Source organism: Mycteria americana, chromosome 9 (genome assembly GCF_035582795.1).
Source record: "Mycteria americana isolate JAX WOST 10 ecotype Jacksonville Zoo and Gardens chromosome 9, USCA_MyAme_1.0, whole genome shotgun sequence".
Classification (NCBI taxonomy): domain Eukaryota; kingdom Metazoa; phylum Chordata; class Aves; order Ciconiiformes; family Ciconiidae; genus Mycteria; species Mycteria americana.
The window spans coordinates 18,391,564-18,409,039 of record NC_134373.1 but is presented as its reverse complement, the minus strand read 5'-3'; the positions used below and the strand labels follow the sequence as shown (position 1 = coordinate 18,409,039).

At 39.7% G+C, this 17,476-nt stretch overlaps 1 protein-coding gene across 2 annotated transcripts in view; it reads right to left on the bottom strand.

Annotated features, from left to right (window-relative positions):
* Positions 1–17,476, bottom strand: part of PDE11A (phosphodiesterase 11A) — a 137,370-nt gene that overhangs the window by 27,600 nt on the left and 92,294 nt on the right. For both annotated transcript variants that reach the window (XM_075511602.1, XM_075511603.1), the window contains exons 11-14: positions 10,843–10,989; positions 10,630–10,737; positions 5,289–5,398; positions 2,163–2,253 (exon numbers count right to left, since the gene is read on the bottom strand). In XM_075511602.1, the coding sequence (XP_075367717.1) occupies positions 2,163–2,253; positions 5,289–5,398; positions 10,630–10,737; positions 10,843–10,989 (456 nt within the window). The remainder of the gene's footprint in view (positions 1–2,162; positions 2,254–5,288; positions 5,399–10,629; positions 10,738–10,842; positions 10,990–17,476) is intronic.

Sequence of the window (17,476 nt, the reverse complement as noted above, 5' to 3'; positions counted from 1 at the left end):
TACCCTTAAAACCAAGAATTTTCCAGCAACAGGATTGCTATAACCATGATGGTCTGAGGACATAGATGAGTGAAGGTCTGGACGTAGAGATGGCATTTTTTTTAATACATCAGCTAATTGTTGGACTAAAAAAAATAATTTGCCATGCATAAAAGATGGTCTTCTCTGTGACGATGAAATGATTATTTCTTTTCAGCTAAATATTGAGAAGGATTTGAGAATCTAAAGCTTATTTATGAAAAACAATTTTAAAACCAAAGTTCTCAGAAGAAAAGAAAGCAAATTTTATCAGGAAAATAGCAGCTCTTACCACAAGGGTAATTTACCAAGTTGTCTGTTATTCTGTAATATCTGTTGCCTTTCTGACCTGTTTCATGGTGTATAAAACCATGTCACTACAAAGCTCAAGATCACTTATGCTGAGGTTAGCACGTCAAGAGTAAAGGATAAATAGCTCCTTTGTTCAACATGATAAAAATCTAAAGAAATAATACAATATACTATGATTCCTTCTAGATAGCAAAGACAGACTAGAATATCAACATTAGCGGACAGGATATAATCTAATTTCAGTTTATTTGAGAGAGGAGACTGACTGCTTAGCTGGTGAAAATCGGTGTGTCTTTAAGTAGACTGGAGGATCCAAATCTGCACTTATTCCAAACTACGGGGTGTTGTGTTCCATTAGCAAATAGTATCTATTGGATAAAAATCCCATAGGATTAATTTTCTGGTCTAGAAATGAGGACCTGGAGAAGAAGCTGCCTGAACGATCAAAGGGGAGGACTTGCATTTCAAGTAATATTTTACATCTCTAAAAGAAGCTGGAGTAGGTTCCAAGGAAAAAAGTATTTTTTCCTCATAAATTTCTTGATTTTTAAGCTGGAAAAGATAAAGAAAAGCATCCAGACTGACATGAGCTATAAACATTCACAGGGTTGTCCATGTCTTGAGCCTGTCTTCAGAGAGATGTTCAGTCATTATGAAGATTTCAGGAACTAGAGAAATCACTGTTTCCCAGGAAAGTTTGTTCCAGGGGCTGAACAGTCTCATTGCTTTAGGAAAAAAAAAAAAAAACAACACAACAAAAAACCCCCAAACCCCTTCCTTTTTTCCTATTCTGAACCAGTCTGTTTAACTTTCAAATACTGCTTTTTCTTATGCCTTTCCCTGGTAGTATAAGGAGCCATTTAATTCCTAGTATCACCTTTTAGATAAGCTAGGCTAGGCTAAGCTAAGCAGATTGAGCTGTTTAAATCTCATGCTGGTGCCCTCCTTTCTTATGTCTACTTTTTTAATATAATGTCGAGAAACTGAATGCTAAAGCCACAGTCCCATGGCTGATCTCTGTGGCACTGTACACAGAGGTAAAGCCATCAACCCTGTTCCCATTTGCCTGTGATTACGGGACCTTCCCAGATGCTCTTCAAAAGTTACTGCAGATCAGCATATGGTCTCCAATTGTGCTGCATGAAAAACGTTTTTGTTTTTATGTATACTGAATGCATTTTGTGCAACAACCTATCTGTGTAAATTAAGGAAGTACCTCCATTGTTTTGTAAGGATTGCGTGTCCATCCTTCTACTTTCCTCACTTACTACATCTCTGGGGTAGTGCATGCTGCATACTGTTGCGCATAAGATATTCTAGGCAAGAACTATATCTTTACATGTATCTGCAAAGCAGCTAGTATACTTTGGACAGCATGATATTACTGATATTAATTTTTTTAAAAAATAATTTAGTAAAATTATGCAAAACCATCATAAAAATACTGATTACAGAAAGACTGTCAAAGAAATTAAATTGGTCCAGTAAATGATGACTGTGATACTCTGAATACAACACCTGTGGGGAAAGGCAAGAGCTTGTTTCACCTACCTATAAACCACTGAGCAGGATATACGTAAGAAGACAGAAAAGCGGACAATATGATTAGGATATGTTCTCCTTGCTTCTAGCTGATTGAGACAAATATAATCTCTGGGCTCTATGATCAGCGTTTGTCGTCGTTTAATTTTGTGCTAGTTGTGACCTTTGTGGTAACCAATAAATAATTCCTAAAGGAGAGGGCATTGAACAGGTACTGTGTGTGGTATTTCCTTTCTCTGGCTGAAACTGCCCAACAGCTTACAGTGAGATTAATAGTAATGCTTTTGTACCTCACTTTGGAGAATCATGACAGCATGATTGAAATGGTGGTGCTCCAAAGTAGCAGAGGTGCCGTAGAGCTGAGCTAAGGCTGATCCGCTCCTGAAACAGAACACGGGGAGTCAACAAATACTGCTCGTCTGCTTACAAAGCAGGTTTCAGAGACAATTTAGTAGCAAAAGCATGCAGCCACACTCTCCCTCTCCGTTCCAGCAACCACACTTGAGACAGTTGACAAGATCAAAATACTAATTTAAAGCCAGATACAAGGCATTTATGTTCCAGACCTTGCTAAATATGATCAGCTAACTAAAGATTTTCCTGGAACTACATGGAATTTTGTAATGCAACTTTCAAAGTGCCTCAGCGATGCAACAGCATGGGTGCAGTAAAGACAAACAGTAATGTCCTTGAGCTAGGACTGGCTGTTCTGCTACTACTTTTTAGTTTTAATTCTTAATAGATATAACCACAATGGCTTACGACAGGTGATTACAAACTCTTAAAAAAAACCCCAAAACACAACAACAAAAAACCAGCTGCAAGTGCAGTGAGGTTCTGTCTGTATGTAAAACCATGCACTTAAAACAAATACTAAGATAAACAAAAAAATATAAGTGAGAGCAGTGAATATAAAAGTAAAGTTTGGCATCTCTTTAGAATGTATTTTCTCATCATTTTTATTGGCTAAAACAAAATTAGCTTCAAAATGCACAGAGCAGGTGGGTTTTCTAAGTTTAAAGAACAAAAATCTACAGAATACAATTATAAAATTGCAAAGCGTTAGGAGGTGCAGAGAGTACGACTGGATTGTCAGAATAGTTAGTGTTCACCATCACTTCACTTCTGGGACCCAGCCTAAAGTGACAAGATGGGTTTTCTTTCCAAAGAAATGAGAATAAGAGATTATGCTAGAGACAAACAGAAAGAGTCTCCTAGGAGCATATACTATAAAACTGCACCATACTGATATTTAATTATCAGAAGCAGCTATATTGGAGAGAAGGATGTCCAGGAAACATCATCTCTAGAGAACGTGGAGTTGAGATATATAACAGAGCCATTTCAGACAACTGTGATATTGCCTCCATCATATACCTCTTGAACTTTCATCACACAGAACAGCAGCATTGAACACTGAAGATAAAATAGGAAAAGATGATGCTTAAATTTGTAAGTCAGGTTAGAGGAATAAATCATAGCTGCTGTTATGAAAACTACAGCTTCTGTTTTCAGGGATGTTTTATACATGTGTGGTAATGTTTGTCTTTTGTTGAATGTCTTCAGCAATTTCTTTATGGAGTCATAAAATGGTAGCCTCCTCTTTGTACTCTGTTGTCAAACAACAAGTATAAGTGATAGCAGTCTAATGCTGAAACCTCTACCTTTAATTCAGCCATCCCTCTGCACAAGAGATATGTTGTGTAATGTTACAGTGGAGAAGTGGTTAACTTAATCAGAGCCTAAAACGGTCAGGATGTAAATCTTACATCTCGTTTTTGTAAATTAGGAACATAAACATCAATCAGCTGAGATTCCTTCCCATTTGTCTCATCTTTGAGTCTCTTCAAGATTCAGCTGCAAAAAGGCATCTAGCGTGCTTGGTAACCTTTGCACCATGAGCTCTGTCTTTTGAGCACTACAATTGATTTTCCTTGCTATGGTGATTGAAGATCCAGACGGTGTCGTTGTTTCATTGAGACTGTACAGCAACACCAATAGCTCAGGAGATGGCAGCTTAGCGAATATCAGAAACATCAATTTGAGTGATGTTCACTGAGACAACCGTCCCCCAGAAATGCAGCAGCCCGTGCATGCACAGATTGCAGCAGAATATTTTTGCAAAAGGTAGGACAAAACAGGCTAATACAACATCACACTGTCTTTCAAATATCTTTGGACAACCGTCTGACCACTTCCCCGTCACGCTGGAGGATTAGCAGTAATGCAGAACAGACAAAGTTGCAAACGCATGCTGGGATCTGCAGGATGAGAGAGCCTTAAGGTCTCATATTCTGACTGTAGAGGACCTGGGGAGTTAAGAAAACAACGTGGGATTTGGAGGAGTGTCAGTGTCTGACAGCTTTATTTCACAGCTTGGCCAGGATGTTGTCAGGGGACATTTCCTGTTGTCCCCCTGTTGTCAGGGAACACAGATTTTGGAAACAATTTGACCTTTGTCAAGAGAGTTCCATTACCACCACAGTAAGAAGTACTGTCAAACCTTCCACAAACCTGCTTCTACCTCACTAATGTGTCTGAGGACAGCAGCCTGGACAGTAAAAACATATGCAAGTCAGGGCTGCTGAATCAGGTCCTAAGCACTTTGAATAGAATAAAATTCATTTTTAGAATTGAAAACGGTCTGGAGAGCAAGATTTCACATAGGTGATGTAAGAATCTGCCTTCGAGATCCAGCTTCGTGTTCTGGTGGGTACGGACCATTTCTGGGGGTGGCCAGCCCGCCCCTGCCCACTGCAGCATGTCTCTGAATGGGCTCTGTGTGCTCTGGTGTGTGGGGCAGGCCAGGGAGGAGGCATTTCCACACACCAGGGACCCTGTGTGCTCAGCTGACAGGTATGTGGTGAGGCAACTACTCCAGCCACCCGCTGTGGACGAGATGCATCTGAGCTCCAGCATGATGGCAACGATTTCATACTTCATAAACTAGGAATTACTGTATGTATGCTTGCCTATGTGTTTGTGAAAGTTTTTGTGAAAGCGTGATTTCAGTTTTACCTATTTTCTTCTTAATATTTGAACAAGGTTTTGCTTAACATCATGCATTCCAGCCAGCAAGAACAACCCAGATAGACAGTTTCAGTGTTTCCTCAGTTGAATACGAGAATCAATAATACCTCAGCCTGAAAAGAACATCAAGTTTTACCACATTTCAATATGCGGTGTCAGTGCACAAGGGGTAACCCAATCAACAGCCTGATACAAAGGACAAGCCAGCAATTACCCAAAAGAACAGAGAATGATAAAGATGGATAGTCCCTCACCACATACAATAAGAAGAATACTTGGCCTTGGCCTAGGAGGCCTGAAATTAATGCTTCATTCTTTATCCTGGTCACCTTTTGCTCTTCTGTGGAAGAAAAACAAATTAAAGTAATAAGAATTAGAAAACTTACTTGGCTTGGAAGGCATTGTTGGTTCCCCTGTGGTCAAGGTCGTGACATAAGCATCCCACAATCAAAGCTAAAATTTCAATTTCAGTCAGAATCTCCTGAAATCCTGCAGTCTGAGAGCAGAAAAAAAATAGCAGCTGTAACTATCAGTAGCAGAAGGGATAAGTAATGTTAGTCCATCGAGCAACAGTCAACTTTGTTTTGATACCATGAACGTTTCAGTAAGGAGAAGATAAATGCTTTATTGTCATATTATATTCCCTGCTGTATGTTAGATGGTTAGCAGAACAGATAACGTCCTTGGAGTGATCTGTTATTATCTCTCTGCTGCATTTCCGGCATGCCATTTCTCCACTACCCAGAAGGCACTAAAGGCAAAAAGAGCTGAAAACAAACAATAACTACACACTAAGACAGGAACTGGAATTTCATATCAGAGAAATACAAAACAAAATTGATTCCATTTTTAAATTATTGTTCAGAGAAGTACTTAGATTTCTTCAATCCTGAGGTGACCATCTTAGTCAATCCCTACTGTTAGAGATAGCTGAGATGTTAAATCAAAAGACCTATAAAAGAAGCCAGCTAAAATATACTCTATGGAACTGTTACGAACTATTAAGAGATTTGTTATCTGGGACACATGAAATGAAGCAGCGTGATTTAAAGAGGAATTGTCTCAAATGGCATGTTTCTGCTGCAGACACCCACTTGAATTTGGGAGAGAATTTTGAAAACTGATGTATTGAAATTCCCCACAAGCAGCTCAGACCAGATACACCCGTGTGAATGGGGGAGCTGATGCTAGAAACATTTTTTTGCCACTATACTTGTCCTTGTGGATACTTGCCATAGCAGTTTTCCTGCCTGAACTGCCTCATGTCGGAAAAGAAATACTACTGTTACTGCTAACCTCAAGCATCCTGAACAGATCCTGTCTGGAGCAGGTGCTGGAGCCTGCGTGGGACACCACCTCTCCAGTGCTGTGCATCTTACCCATCGCAGAAACAACCTGGTTCTTCAACTTGTCAGAAGCGTAACGGCATATTGCCTGCAAAAATGACTGGCTGAGCTGGAAAATCATAACGCTTTTCTTTCCACAGTGCCGGTCTCCAACAACACTCCTCAATTAGCCACACTATCTAGTTAGTATGAAAGGAAATTATATAAAAGGAATATAAAATACATTTATATTGGAGGACCAAATTAAGGCTGAACACTAACATTGTGTAAGAAATCCTGAATTCCATTGATTTTCAATGGGGCATAATTTCACCCACTGGCAAGAAGAGGGTTAAGCGATACACAGACAGGGAATATCAGTGGGACTTGATGTCCTTACCTGGTAGGAACTTACAGCCCACTCAGAAATGCCAGCCAATTGCTGCAATACCATGTGAAAACTCTGCTACTCACCCTGAAGACCACAAATTCTATTTAAAGAAATGCACATTCAAATCCAAATAGCCTCTGTTTTCATAGTCTGAAATGTGGCCGCAGTTAATATTTAGGCAGTACAGGGAGCCAGGCTCCCCCAGGTGCTCAGGAATGCATTTCAGTGGGAATTGAAGAAGTGCAGGACTTGCTACAAAAGCTTTGTAATTGTGCTCATTTACATATCAGAAAAGATGATCAAATATGAGGAAAAAAGATTCCTTTCGTGTAGAATCCACTGGTGTACAGAGTAACTTGAATATTATGAAAGAGATTCTCCTGATTTCTAGTGGCATTGCTTTTTTTAGCTTCAGTAACAGCTACCCAGGCAGAGGAAATTCTCTAAAAAATAGTGGTTTCTCTTTTTATTTTTTTAAACATTACTCTTATATAACAAGTAATAATCAAGGTCTATTTTTAAAAAAGGGAGTAAAAAAATGGGTTTTTACTACATACCACGTGTCGTTTCAATCTAGAGAAAATGTTCATGGCTAAGTTAGAACAACTTAAAATAGAAGTTTTATAATATAAAATTGATGCTGTAATAAATGTTCTTTAGCATAACACAAGCTTTGATTAAACTCAAGGATTCAACCTGTATTACAAATGCAGGAAAGCCAATTAAGGAATTTATTAACAGTAGCAATATCTCAAAAATAAATGCAACATTTTATTTAATCAAAAGTCTTGTAATTGAATATATGAGAGAAATATAGCATATTTCACTTAATAAAAAACATTTACTTTACAACAATGTTACAGTGAGGGGATATCTGCTTTGAACATAATACAAGAAAACAGAGGATTACATTTCCCCATTTTTTGAATTTACACAGAGAGAAAAAATACATGGCTATAGATGATGGTGCAGTAAAATTTATTTTCACCAGAAAAGGAATGACCCATAACTCATGAGTGGCAGTGTCTCCAGTGAGTTATGGAGGTCATTCTTTCATGTGAGGAACTGAACTGTATTCATTATAACTTGCCCCACATTTATATGTTTTGTTATTAGCGCACCAGGTGGGATTTTAATTTTGTATTGCTTACTTGTTCATTTTTACTTTTTGAAATAAGTATCAATATGAACTGTATTAGGCAAAGGCATTGATAATGAAGCCTGGGCTTGATCCTGCAGTTTACTCTCGTGTGACGTCCTTAACTCATATGAGCAGTGCAAAGCTTTAGTGCTTTGTCTTCAGAATGTTTGGGCGAGTCTGAAATACAGAAGTATGGCTTGCAGGGCTGGGCCTATAATTGTTCAGTGTCTAACTGGAGAGAGAAAATACATACTTAGATATACAGGAACATACCTTAGATATGCAGAAGGCTGACCCAGCAGTGAAACAACTGGTTTAAGCTTTGTTGGATTTCTGTTGTTTGGCTTGTTCAACCCAGCTGAATTTTCGTTCTGCATTCAGTGGGAGCATAGTTGGGCCATTACAGGCTACCGCATTACAGATTAGACATTACTATGCTGTGGTAAGTCCTACCTGAAAATGCCCTAAAATAGACCTACTGATTTATATTTGTGGTGCAGTCAATATTGCTGACTGTCATGGAGAAATCAGGAATAGGGTGGAACAGCTCCACAAAGCAGTGCCGCCTTAACCATCAGAGCCCCTCTCTGAAGGCCAAAGAATTTTCCCCTTTCTGCAGGTGAAAAAACAAGGCACCAACTAACTCGGATGGTTTCTCCAAGACAAATGCAGTAAGAGCAAGCCTTGTGCTATTACTAGTTTCTTGACTCTCTCTTTTGTGTCTTTTTTCACAAGGTCAGTCTTCCTATCTCTGGAAGGGAGAGCAGCCCAAGAGGATCATACACCTGAACTTACTCTGTTCTCAGCCAGAGCCACAGCGAAGCGGGGTGGGATGCACGGTGAGTCCAATGCTGTGGGCACGCACGTCCAGCCCTGCACGTGGAATTGCTTGTTCGGTTTATTACCGGGAGCGTGGGCAATGAAATGAACTTGACTTGAAAATCCGAGATCACCTCCCACAGACAGTTGCATCCCCGTGCTGACTACTAAAAGGATCCTGAAATTCTGCTTTGAGAACCACGGTCAAAGCAGCTTATGGTTGAGACCTCGCAGGCTTGCTGGCGGCTGTTGAAGCGGCAGGGATCTGCTTTCTCCCTGCTGGCTGCCAACGTAGTCACGGCTAGCTGAGATGGAGATGCCTGGTGGGAGGGAGCGTTTCCCACCGAAAGAGCAGCCTGCCGAAAACCTGGCCTCGGAGCTCCACCTAGAGGTCCTCACGGGTGAGGTTTGAGGGCTCCTCACCCCCGGGCAGCATTTGGCAGAAATTAATGTAATTCCCAGCTGAACGGCGCTGCCTGACTTTGCCGTTACTCCTCAGGGTAAAAAGCTTTTCATTTTTCTATAACTTAAAAAAAAGGCACGCCAAGTTTATACAACCTTAAAACCGACATTTGCCCACATATTACCATGAGATTTCATTAGAGATCATCAGAAAGTGCCTGCTGAAACAACCTTAATTCTGCTCAGCTGAAGAGCCTCACACCCAGAAGAGGTGACCTTTCTCTTTCGTTGAACGACTCCATTTCCTTTGTCTCGCGGCGTACGGTACAACTTTGCTACGCCTCTGTAAGCTCTCACAGAAACAAACCCACATAGCTGGGGCAGGCCTAGCACTATACCTACATCTACCTGCTAGGGGATGTCATACTCTGTTTTTCTCGCCCGACACACACAGTTGTGCCACAGAGACAAGGCCAAACGAAGTGGGAAGCTGGGAACCCACGCACAGGACAGCTGTGTCCTGTGAGCAGGTAACAGGCCACAGACTGTCGCAAGTCCACGTTAACACGGCGCTGACCTGTGCTGCGAATGGCACAGGCTGTGGAGTCTCCACCTCTATGGACAGGGTCCACACGCTAGCCACACCGCAGAGACTGGCCAGCAATGAGAACATAAACATTCAGTGATTAAAAATTAGGGAACAAGCACATGATATCCCAGATAAATAAATACTTGCAGAAATGCTATTAATATGACCACTTTAAGGTTCACAATAGATGACTCCGGCCATTAAAACTGAACACGAAGAAAAAATGGAAAAACTTGAATTCTTATTTTTATCTGGAGAGAAGGCAAACCCAAAATGTAAAGTACAGTGGAAAGTGTTGTGTGCACACAGACACGTTGCTTCTCTTTGCCATATTAACCAGAATATTAAATGTCCAGGACCACCAAGCTTTTTATTGATACATAGACAAGACTTAACTAGCCAAACATGGATTATTTCATGCAGTGAGGTTGCTGTGGGGTACAGAGAACGAGCAAGTAAGAGCAGTGGTACTTTCAACAGAATTTACTTGTAATGCTGAGAGGAGTTACAGGTACTGATGGAGATACATCATAATAAAACCCAGAAGTGTTACAGTGTCCAATAGAGACACAAGATTCACTTAGATTGCTATGTTGGAAGATAATCTTAAAATGTTTTAAGGCAATGCCTTCTAAAACTTTTTAGTTTTAGATAAGAAGGTAATAAATAGCAACATAATAAATACTACTTCTGGGATTCTAATCTTCCTTGGTTTTGTACCTCCCAATTTAAGTCTGAAATAAATATCAAATCAAAGAGTTCCAAAAGAAAAACATTTTTGTAAGATCAAGATCTGTAATAACAAGCTCACTCCAAGACTGCCATCTGTTTCCAGTCACTTTAATGTGCCTGTGATATCACTGTCACTAAAACACTATAAGGTTTTGCCAAGTATGTGCCGCCTTAAGTTGAATAACCTAATTCTGTGTGCATTTCTATTGGAAATGAATGAGTATCATAATAACTACAAAAGAAATCAAATGTTGGAAAATGTTTAGACAGGTAAGGCAACATGGCAATAAAAGCTCTTATGGGACTGTGTGTGTAGCTGGATACTTACAGTTAACATGGCAAACATTAGCTGGCAGACATTGAAAGCATGCCTCCAGTTGTGATACAAAACCATTCGATAATTCTTCCTAACCGTCAAAAGCCACCTACACAGCGTCTGAAAAGAAAAGTACAAATTGTATCAGGGCTACTAAAAGTGTACAAATGGACAGAGCAGTGCCAAGACAAAAGCGGCAGATATCTCTGCAGCGCAGATGGTTACCTCGTAGTCAATTTTAAATTTCTGAACCATTCCAAGTTCCATGAACATCCGCAGGGCTGCAGTAATCATGGCATCCACATCAAGCGAGAAGTCATCAAAATGGATATCATCAATGCCAAGCTCTGACACCAGAGGGATGTTTGCTGCCTGAAAATGCCAAAGGGAAAGGGAAACTTCTGATTCAAAACTTGGGTCTTTTTTTCTGTGTCACTCTTACAAGAAACCATCCATACATCAGTTCTGACCTGCCAATACGTCCTCTGCTCGATTTGAATGCCGAGCAATAAAAGTCTTCATCTGAGAAATACAAACATGTCAAGCTAACAGAGCGGGGAAACAGCGGGAAGGAGAAGAACCTGGTATGAGCAGGAAACATGCTCACCATCCCAACTGGAGCCCATATACAGCATTTAGATTGTGAGATCTGACCACTTTACAGCTACTGCAGTAACACAATATATTCCAATGCAAATTACAACGCTGTAATGTAAGAAACATCTGGACAGCCAGCAGCTGTGAATTTTAATTGCTACCATTCAGAAATGCAAAATAAATATACTGCTCTGCAGAATTTCTTCATCCAAATGTCTTTGCATTCATAAGCGTACAAGTGCCCTTTGCTTTACACTGTTTACTACACATTCATAGAACCAAAAGAGTAATACAAGAAATGTCTAGCAGAAGTACTTTTCAAAGTAAAATAAAAATAATTTTCAACATGCTGATTATGTAGTAAGTCAATAAACAAGAGCAAACGCCTTACATTTTGCTTTGTCCATGTAACAGCAGACTTTTGTTCTGTTTGTAAGAGAGGAACGAGCTTCACACGCACACAAAAACATAAGAATGAGTGTGCAGGACTGGCTAATGCATACAGTTGTGCGCACAGATGTGTTGTGGCTGGCCCAGTGGCAGCACCTGCAGGAGCCAGGCGGAGGTGCTGACAACCCTCACGGGCTTGTTTGCCCTTCCTTACGCCCCTTTGGACTTGCCACTCGTCTCCCTAGAGAGGGCAGGTGGAGGAGGCTGCATTTGCTGAAGGAGCATCTGTTCCCCGGCTCCCGCAGTGAGAAGGTGATGGGTCAGGTAGAAACCTCACAAAGGGGCTGGATCCAGCCCACAGGCCATGAGCTGGACCATGCTGAATTAGTTAAAATCGCATGGACTCAGCTGGTGTGGCACATCCAGCTACTCACTTGCACAAAACACCAATTTGTTCATGCAACTGTAAGTTCACCTTCACAGTTACAGCTTCTATGTGACCACCTTATGGTTTCCTTTTTGAAAACTTGTGTTTTGAAGTATTGCACCCGAACTACAAAAAGTTATTGATATGTAAAAAGCTTTTTCTAGCCAAAGGGAAAGTGCCACCTCAATAATTACATTATGCAGAGATTAAGCTGGTTTAGCTATATGACATAAGAGAAGATGGTGTAAACCTGCCATAAAATAGTATTAACATTGCCGTGTTAACTTACTTGCTAGCTAAAACAAAAGTCTTTTCAGTTCAGCACCCAGTAAAGCATGCCAATACCACAAAAAGTCATGGCATTACCCAGTGAGGTTAACTGACATCAGAAATACAACAAACCCACCAAGTCAAGCGTCATCCCAGGGCACAGCTGAAGAATCTCTGGAGCGTGCAGGCAGAGATGTAAGCTTGTTAACTGCATACTTAGCCTGCTAGCGTACTTATCCAGGTTGAATCAATTCAGCATCTTTTTTTGAATAATTATCGAAACACTCGAAATACTTCTAGATGATCCCAACAGGAGTTACACCTTAACACCCTTAAAGATCTGGCTGAAAAGCTATATATTTACTTCTGAGATAAAGAAAGAAAGAAAATACGGTTTAGGTGTGAAACAGGAACGCTGCCCCAGAGACTGTGCTGTCCAGACCTTCGGTGGTCTTACAAAAATTGTGACTTTTTTATCGTTCAGTTATTCTTCAGAGCTTTGGGGATACTCAAGATGCATACTAATATTTATTCTATGGATACACTCATTGCATAGTAAATACACTCTCTATAAAATGTCTCTGAGGGAAGAAACACATTTGTCCTTCTTACTTGCTTGTTCCGTGGGAGTTTAAATAACAAAGATGCTGAAACAGAAGCACTCGATTGTAAATAGACCTACTTGAAATTGTTTTATCAAAACTATCTTTACAAACCTACTACTGCCTTTTCATTAACTTTGAAGTGGGCTCTGATTAAAATGTTCAGGGTTTTTGCCCTCTTAAAGGAAAACAGGTATTTTCCTTGCTATTTTTTACTGGAAACAAATACTTTTACCAGCCTGTTACAATTCAAGGGAGAACACTTGAAGCAGTTACTCAACTACAATTGTTTTCCCCTTTGTCAAACAGTAGAGAAATAACAATATATTCCAAATCTATTACAAACTGAACAACAGGATATTAACAAAGCAAGTCAAAAATAATTTCTTCCCACGTCAGTCTGAAACTTTTAAATATTTATGAGGTTTTACATTCCTAAATTTAACAGAAGTGCCATAATCCAAAATAACTGCTGAATTAATAGCCAGGAAATAACATTTGTATAAAAGAACCATTTGCTTTACAACAGCAATAAAGGAAACAACAGAATTATGAGTGTTGAGACTAATTTGAATAATGTTAAAAAATGATATGTTGTGGGGCTGCAGCAATATTCTGGCTGCACCTGGCATTGTCTGTCCTCAGCTTCTTATGTTGGAAATGCAGCAGTCCAGGGTTTATAGGAGAGCAGTCATTAAAACTTCATTTTTTTAATTACAAAGATATAAAAAATATTCATAATGCAGAATATTAAAACATATCCATCCCTGAAATTTTGCTGCACTGCAGGACAAATTCCAGTGGATTTCTTAAAATAAACAGCAATAACAACACTCTTTTCCAGGAAAACAAACAGAGGGGATGAAAGTACCATGACAATAAGAGGAAGGGGCAGGCAATTAAAGTTCAAGTTACAGTGAAATTATTTTTTAAAGCACCCCAGTGTTTAGAATCACTTAAAAGGCTTGCTTTCTTTTGAATGTTTTGAAGTTCAATTTCCCCTTTCTAAAAACAATTAAGAACATTATACTCTGAAGTCATTTTACCCTGCGGAACAAGCAGTTTCAATGCTCTTCATCCTTGAGAAAAATTCACATGACTCTTCTATGAGCTTATGGTAAATTAAAGCCGGACGTGCCTCCTCTGGTCACATCTCCATACCCCTTGGCACTAAAGTAAAAATTTGTCTTAAAAGGAACCATGACCACAAGTTGGGCTTAACACATGGAAGGCAACTGGTCTTGCCTAATAAAGTACAAACTCAGCAGTTACCAGACTGGGAAACTATCACCACTTGTAGGCAGCTTGAAAAACGGGATGTCATGCTCCCGAATGAGAGCATAAAGGCAGGGTCTGTGGCTACCCCATACTCAGATGAGCATGGGATGGGGTGTCATGGGTACAGGAAGGAGGAAAAGCGCCTTTGTACTCAGTTCAGGACTGGAGACAGATTCTCCTTTCCTCATTGCTCCTTGCTATCACGTAAATTGCTTCACAGCCTGCTTGGTATATGTGAGCTGCTAGGAGACGAGCGACTGGTTGAGCCTTACCTTACATCAGCCATCGCCAAAGGGCCACATGTCATTAATGACCATTGTACTTCCAAATAGGTGGAACACCAAAGTGGCCTCTACCAACAATAAAGTCCCAATTCTGGCCACTATAAAAGACAGCCCATGGGAATAGAAAAATAATGCTTCTGGTTCAGTATTAATAAGCCTTTGGGCTGCTGTGGATAAACTAAACCTAAGAAGGAAAACTTTAGGAAACTAAAGAGTCAAAGTTCTAGGGAAATTTTGAAAGGCTAAATACTTGAAATAAAAGCTACTATTTGATGCTTACACCTTAGTGCTGCTGAAGACAACTATTTCACAGTTTTAGAAGTATGTATAAAACACATGCTGTATAAAATGGTTTGTTTATATTGTTAGCGTACAACTAGATAAGAATAAAGATAAGTATTCATTTATACTCATTTTCTCTTCTGGGCAGTATGTGCTTATGTGTAAATGTATGTCAGAAAAATGCAGTACAATATGCACACGCATATACACAGAACATTTTACAACGTTCCCACTGTAAGGGCTGAATGAAGCGATTGCAATTAATCAACATGAGCAAAAGGGGAGACTTCTGCTGCTTTTACTGAACATATTTTGGGAATGAGAGAGAGGTTTTACATTCAGCTTGGTTAACGTTACTGCAAATTGCTTTCCTTTTAATCCTACTTTCAGTTTCTGTCATACACCACACTAGTACCTTCATAAAGGCCAATGCTGCTGTTGAGAAAACATATGCAAAGCATACCATTAAATGCCCTCTTATAAATTAAATTTAAATCAGTTTATGTTTATAAATATTAAAAGAATGATCCCTTGGAGATGGGTGAAAGGAAAGGGGGCAAGCTTCCTGTCCTGAGTAACTTGTAGGTGTGATAGCTGCTATAAGCTCATGATAGGTGTCTTGCTATTTTAGGATCTGGAAACACATTACCAGTCCTTCCAAACAGGGAAGAAACTTTACAGATTTCCCTAACGATCCACACAGTTTTACAAACCAAACTTCCTGTGCGAGCTGGAAGTCTAGTTTTCAGTATGTGACAGCTATACTAAGCTAAAATCTTCTCATTCCAGCTAGTTGGATGTACTGCTAGTGGAGACCAGCAGACAGGTCACATGCTGTCAGCAAAAAAGAAAAAAAAGGTCAGAGGGAGATAACTCCTTATGTAGAGAAAAACTGTATCATGTCAGGAACAAATATGAAATAGCAATTTGGATATTTTATAGTCTCCTATAGCAGAATTTGGTTATGAGACAGTCTGGGTCAGTGGTGGAGAGAGGGCAATTCCAAGGTGGTGATTACGTTTTGTCTCATCTTACCACAATCCTCCTATTCCATCCTTATTTCCTACAAGTTGGCACACACCGATAGGCTGCTTAAGGAGTTTCTTAAACAGAAGATACCTACAGCTCAAGGGTCTGATTGTAATAACTTGATTCAGCATTACACGTTATATGAAACACAGGTTTTGATCCCGTTTGATACTAAGAATGCAGGACAAAATATCATTCCACAGATTGACAGGGAAGGCTTACTAAATAATTTTGCACTAACTCTTCTAATAGCATATTCTTCATGATCTTATATATCCATATTTGATAGTGTGATAAGATCAGATATCAGAAAACTGGCAAGTTCTTCAGAAAGCATTCTTTCTCCTTATAAAACATTTACTGCCATGGAAGCAGTCCAGCTAAACACAGAAAACACTGGACTGAAATCCTACTTTGCTGTGTCAGCTTAAACCCTCTGTACTTCAGGTTTACTACGTGTGTGGATAAGACATCAGTGCTTATTATGCAAGGAAAGCATTTTGAAACCTACTAATAAGTATATCAATATGGCTTTATTAAAAAAAAAAAAAGCACATTCTGCCATTTGGTATGCTCAGCTTCTTTCCCATGCAATACCAGAACTATTTTGTAACAATAACTTCCACTACTGAATACAGTCCACTTTTTATACAGCCCTAGGGACAATTACATGTGGAATGGTTAGCAAGTTTTCCTAATCAGAAAATACTGCCAGACTGATGGACAAAAAGTAACAAGAAACTTGAATATATATAACACATATAAAGATATCCCATTAAATATACATCCCAATATAGCAAAAGAATGGCAAAACAATATGGTATGCCTCTTAACTCCCGGGGCACTGTCGGAGTCAGGAGTCCATGTACTATGATTTCAACAGCGGGCCGGGACCTGACCTCATTTATACTCTATAGTGAAACTGGAGCTTCAGACATGACATCCACAAAAAGAAAGTCTACCCTTTCAAGTATCTCTTCACCTAGAATCTCTCTCAGAAGGTTAGAAACTGAAAAACCTTAAAGGCTGATCATCAAAACCTGCACAGAAAGCATCAAAGTGGAGAATATTTAAATGCGATGCCTTCTTTATCTCTCACTTAATCTTCTATCAAGCCATATTGGAGACAGTATTTTCTGATGGCAAAGATTATTTGTAAAGGGTTCTTTTCATGTATAAAGGCCTCTAAAATACTTGCTTATATTTATAGCTGCAGGCACCTTTTAAAATGTACCTTTATAGTCAGTTATTAGCAGTAGTGGACAAATTTTGCACTTCTTCATAACCATGGAAGACCAAAGCCACATTTCTTACTCTCTCCAAAGGGGAAAGAATCATGTTTCAGCTCAGGGATGTTTTAATGCCCAGAGCAACCCGGCTTTTAAAGGCCTCCATCTGTTACTGCAGACTGCGGATGGCATCTCTCTGCCCTTCATAATGCTGAGTTAGCACCTCTTTTCCAATGATTCCAATGACCAACCGCAGCAGAAGCAGGACAGCGGCATTTAAAGGGAATTTGATCGTGTTTACAGTAAAGGGGAGTGGGTGTGGAAGAGACTTAAAGTATGCATGTGTATTATCCTCTGGATTTTGATTCTAATGATTTTTTAACACGACTATCACAGCAGCATCACTGCTGCCTTCGGGAGTGAAATTGCCCACAATCACAGAATCAATTAGGTTGGAATGGAGCTCTTGAG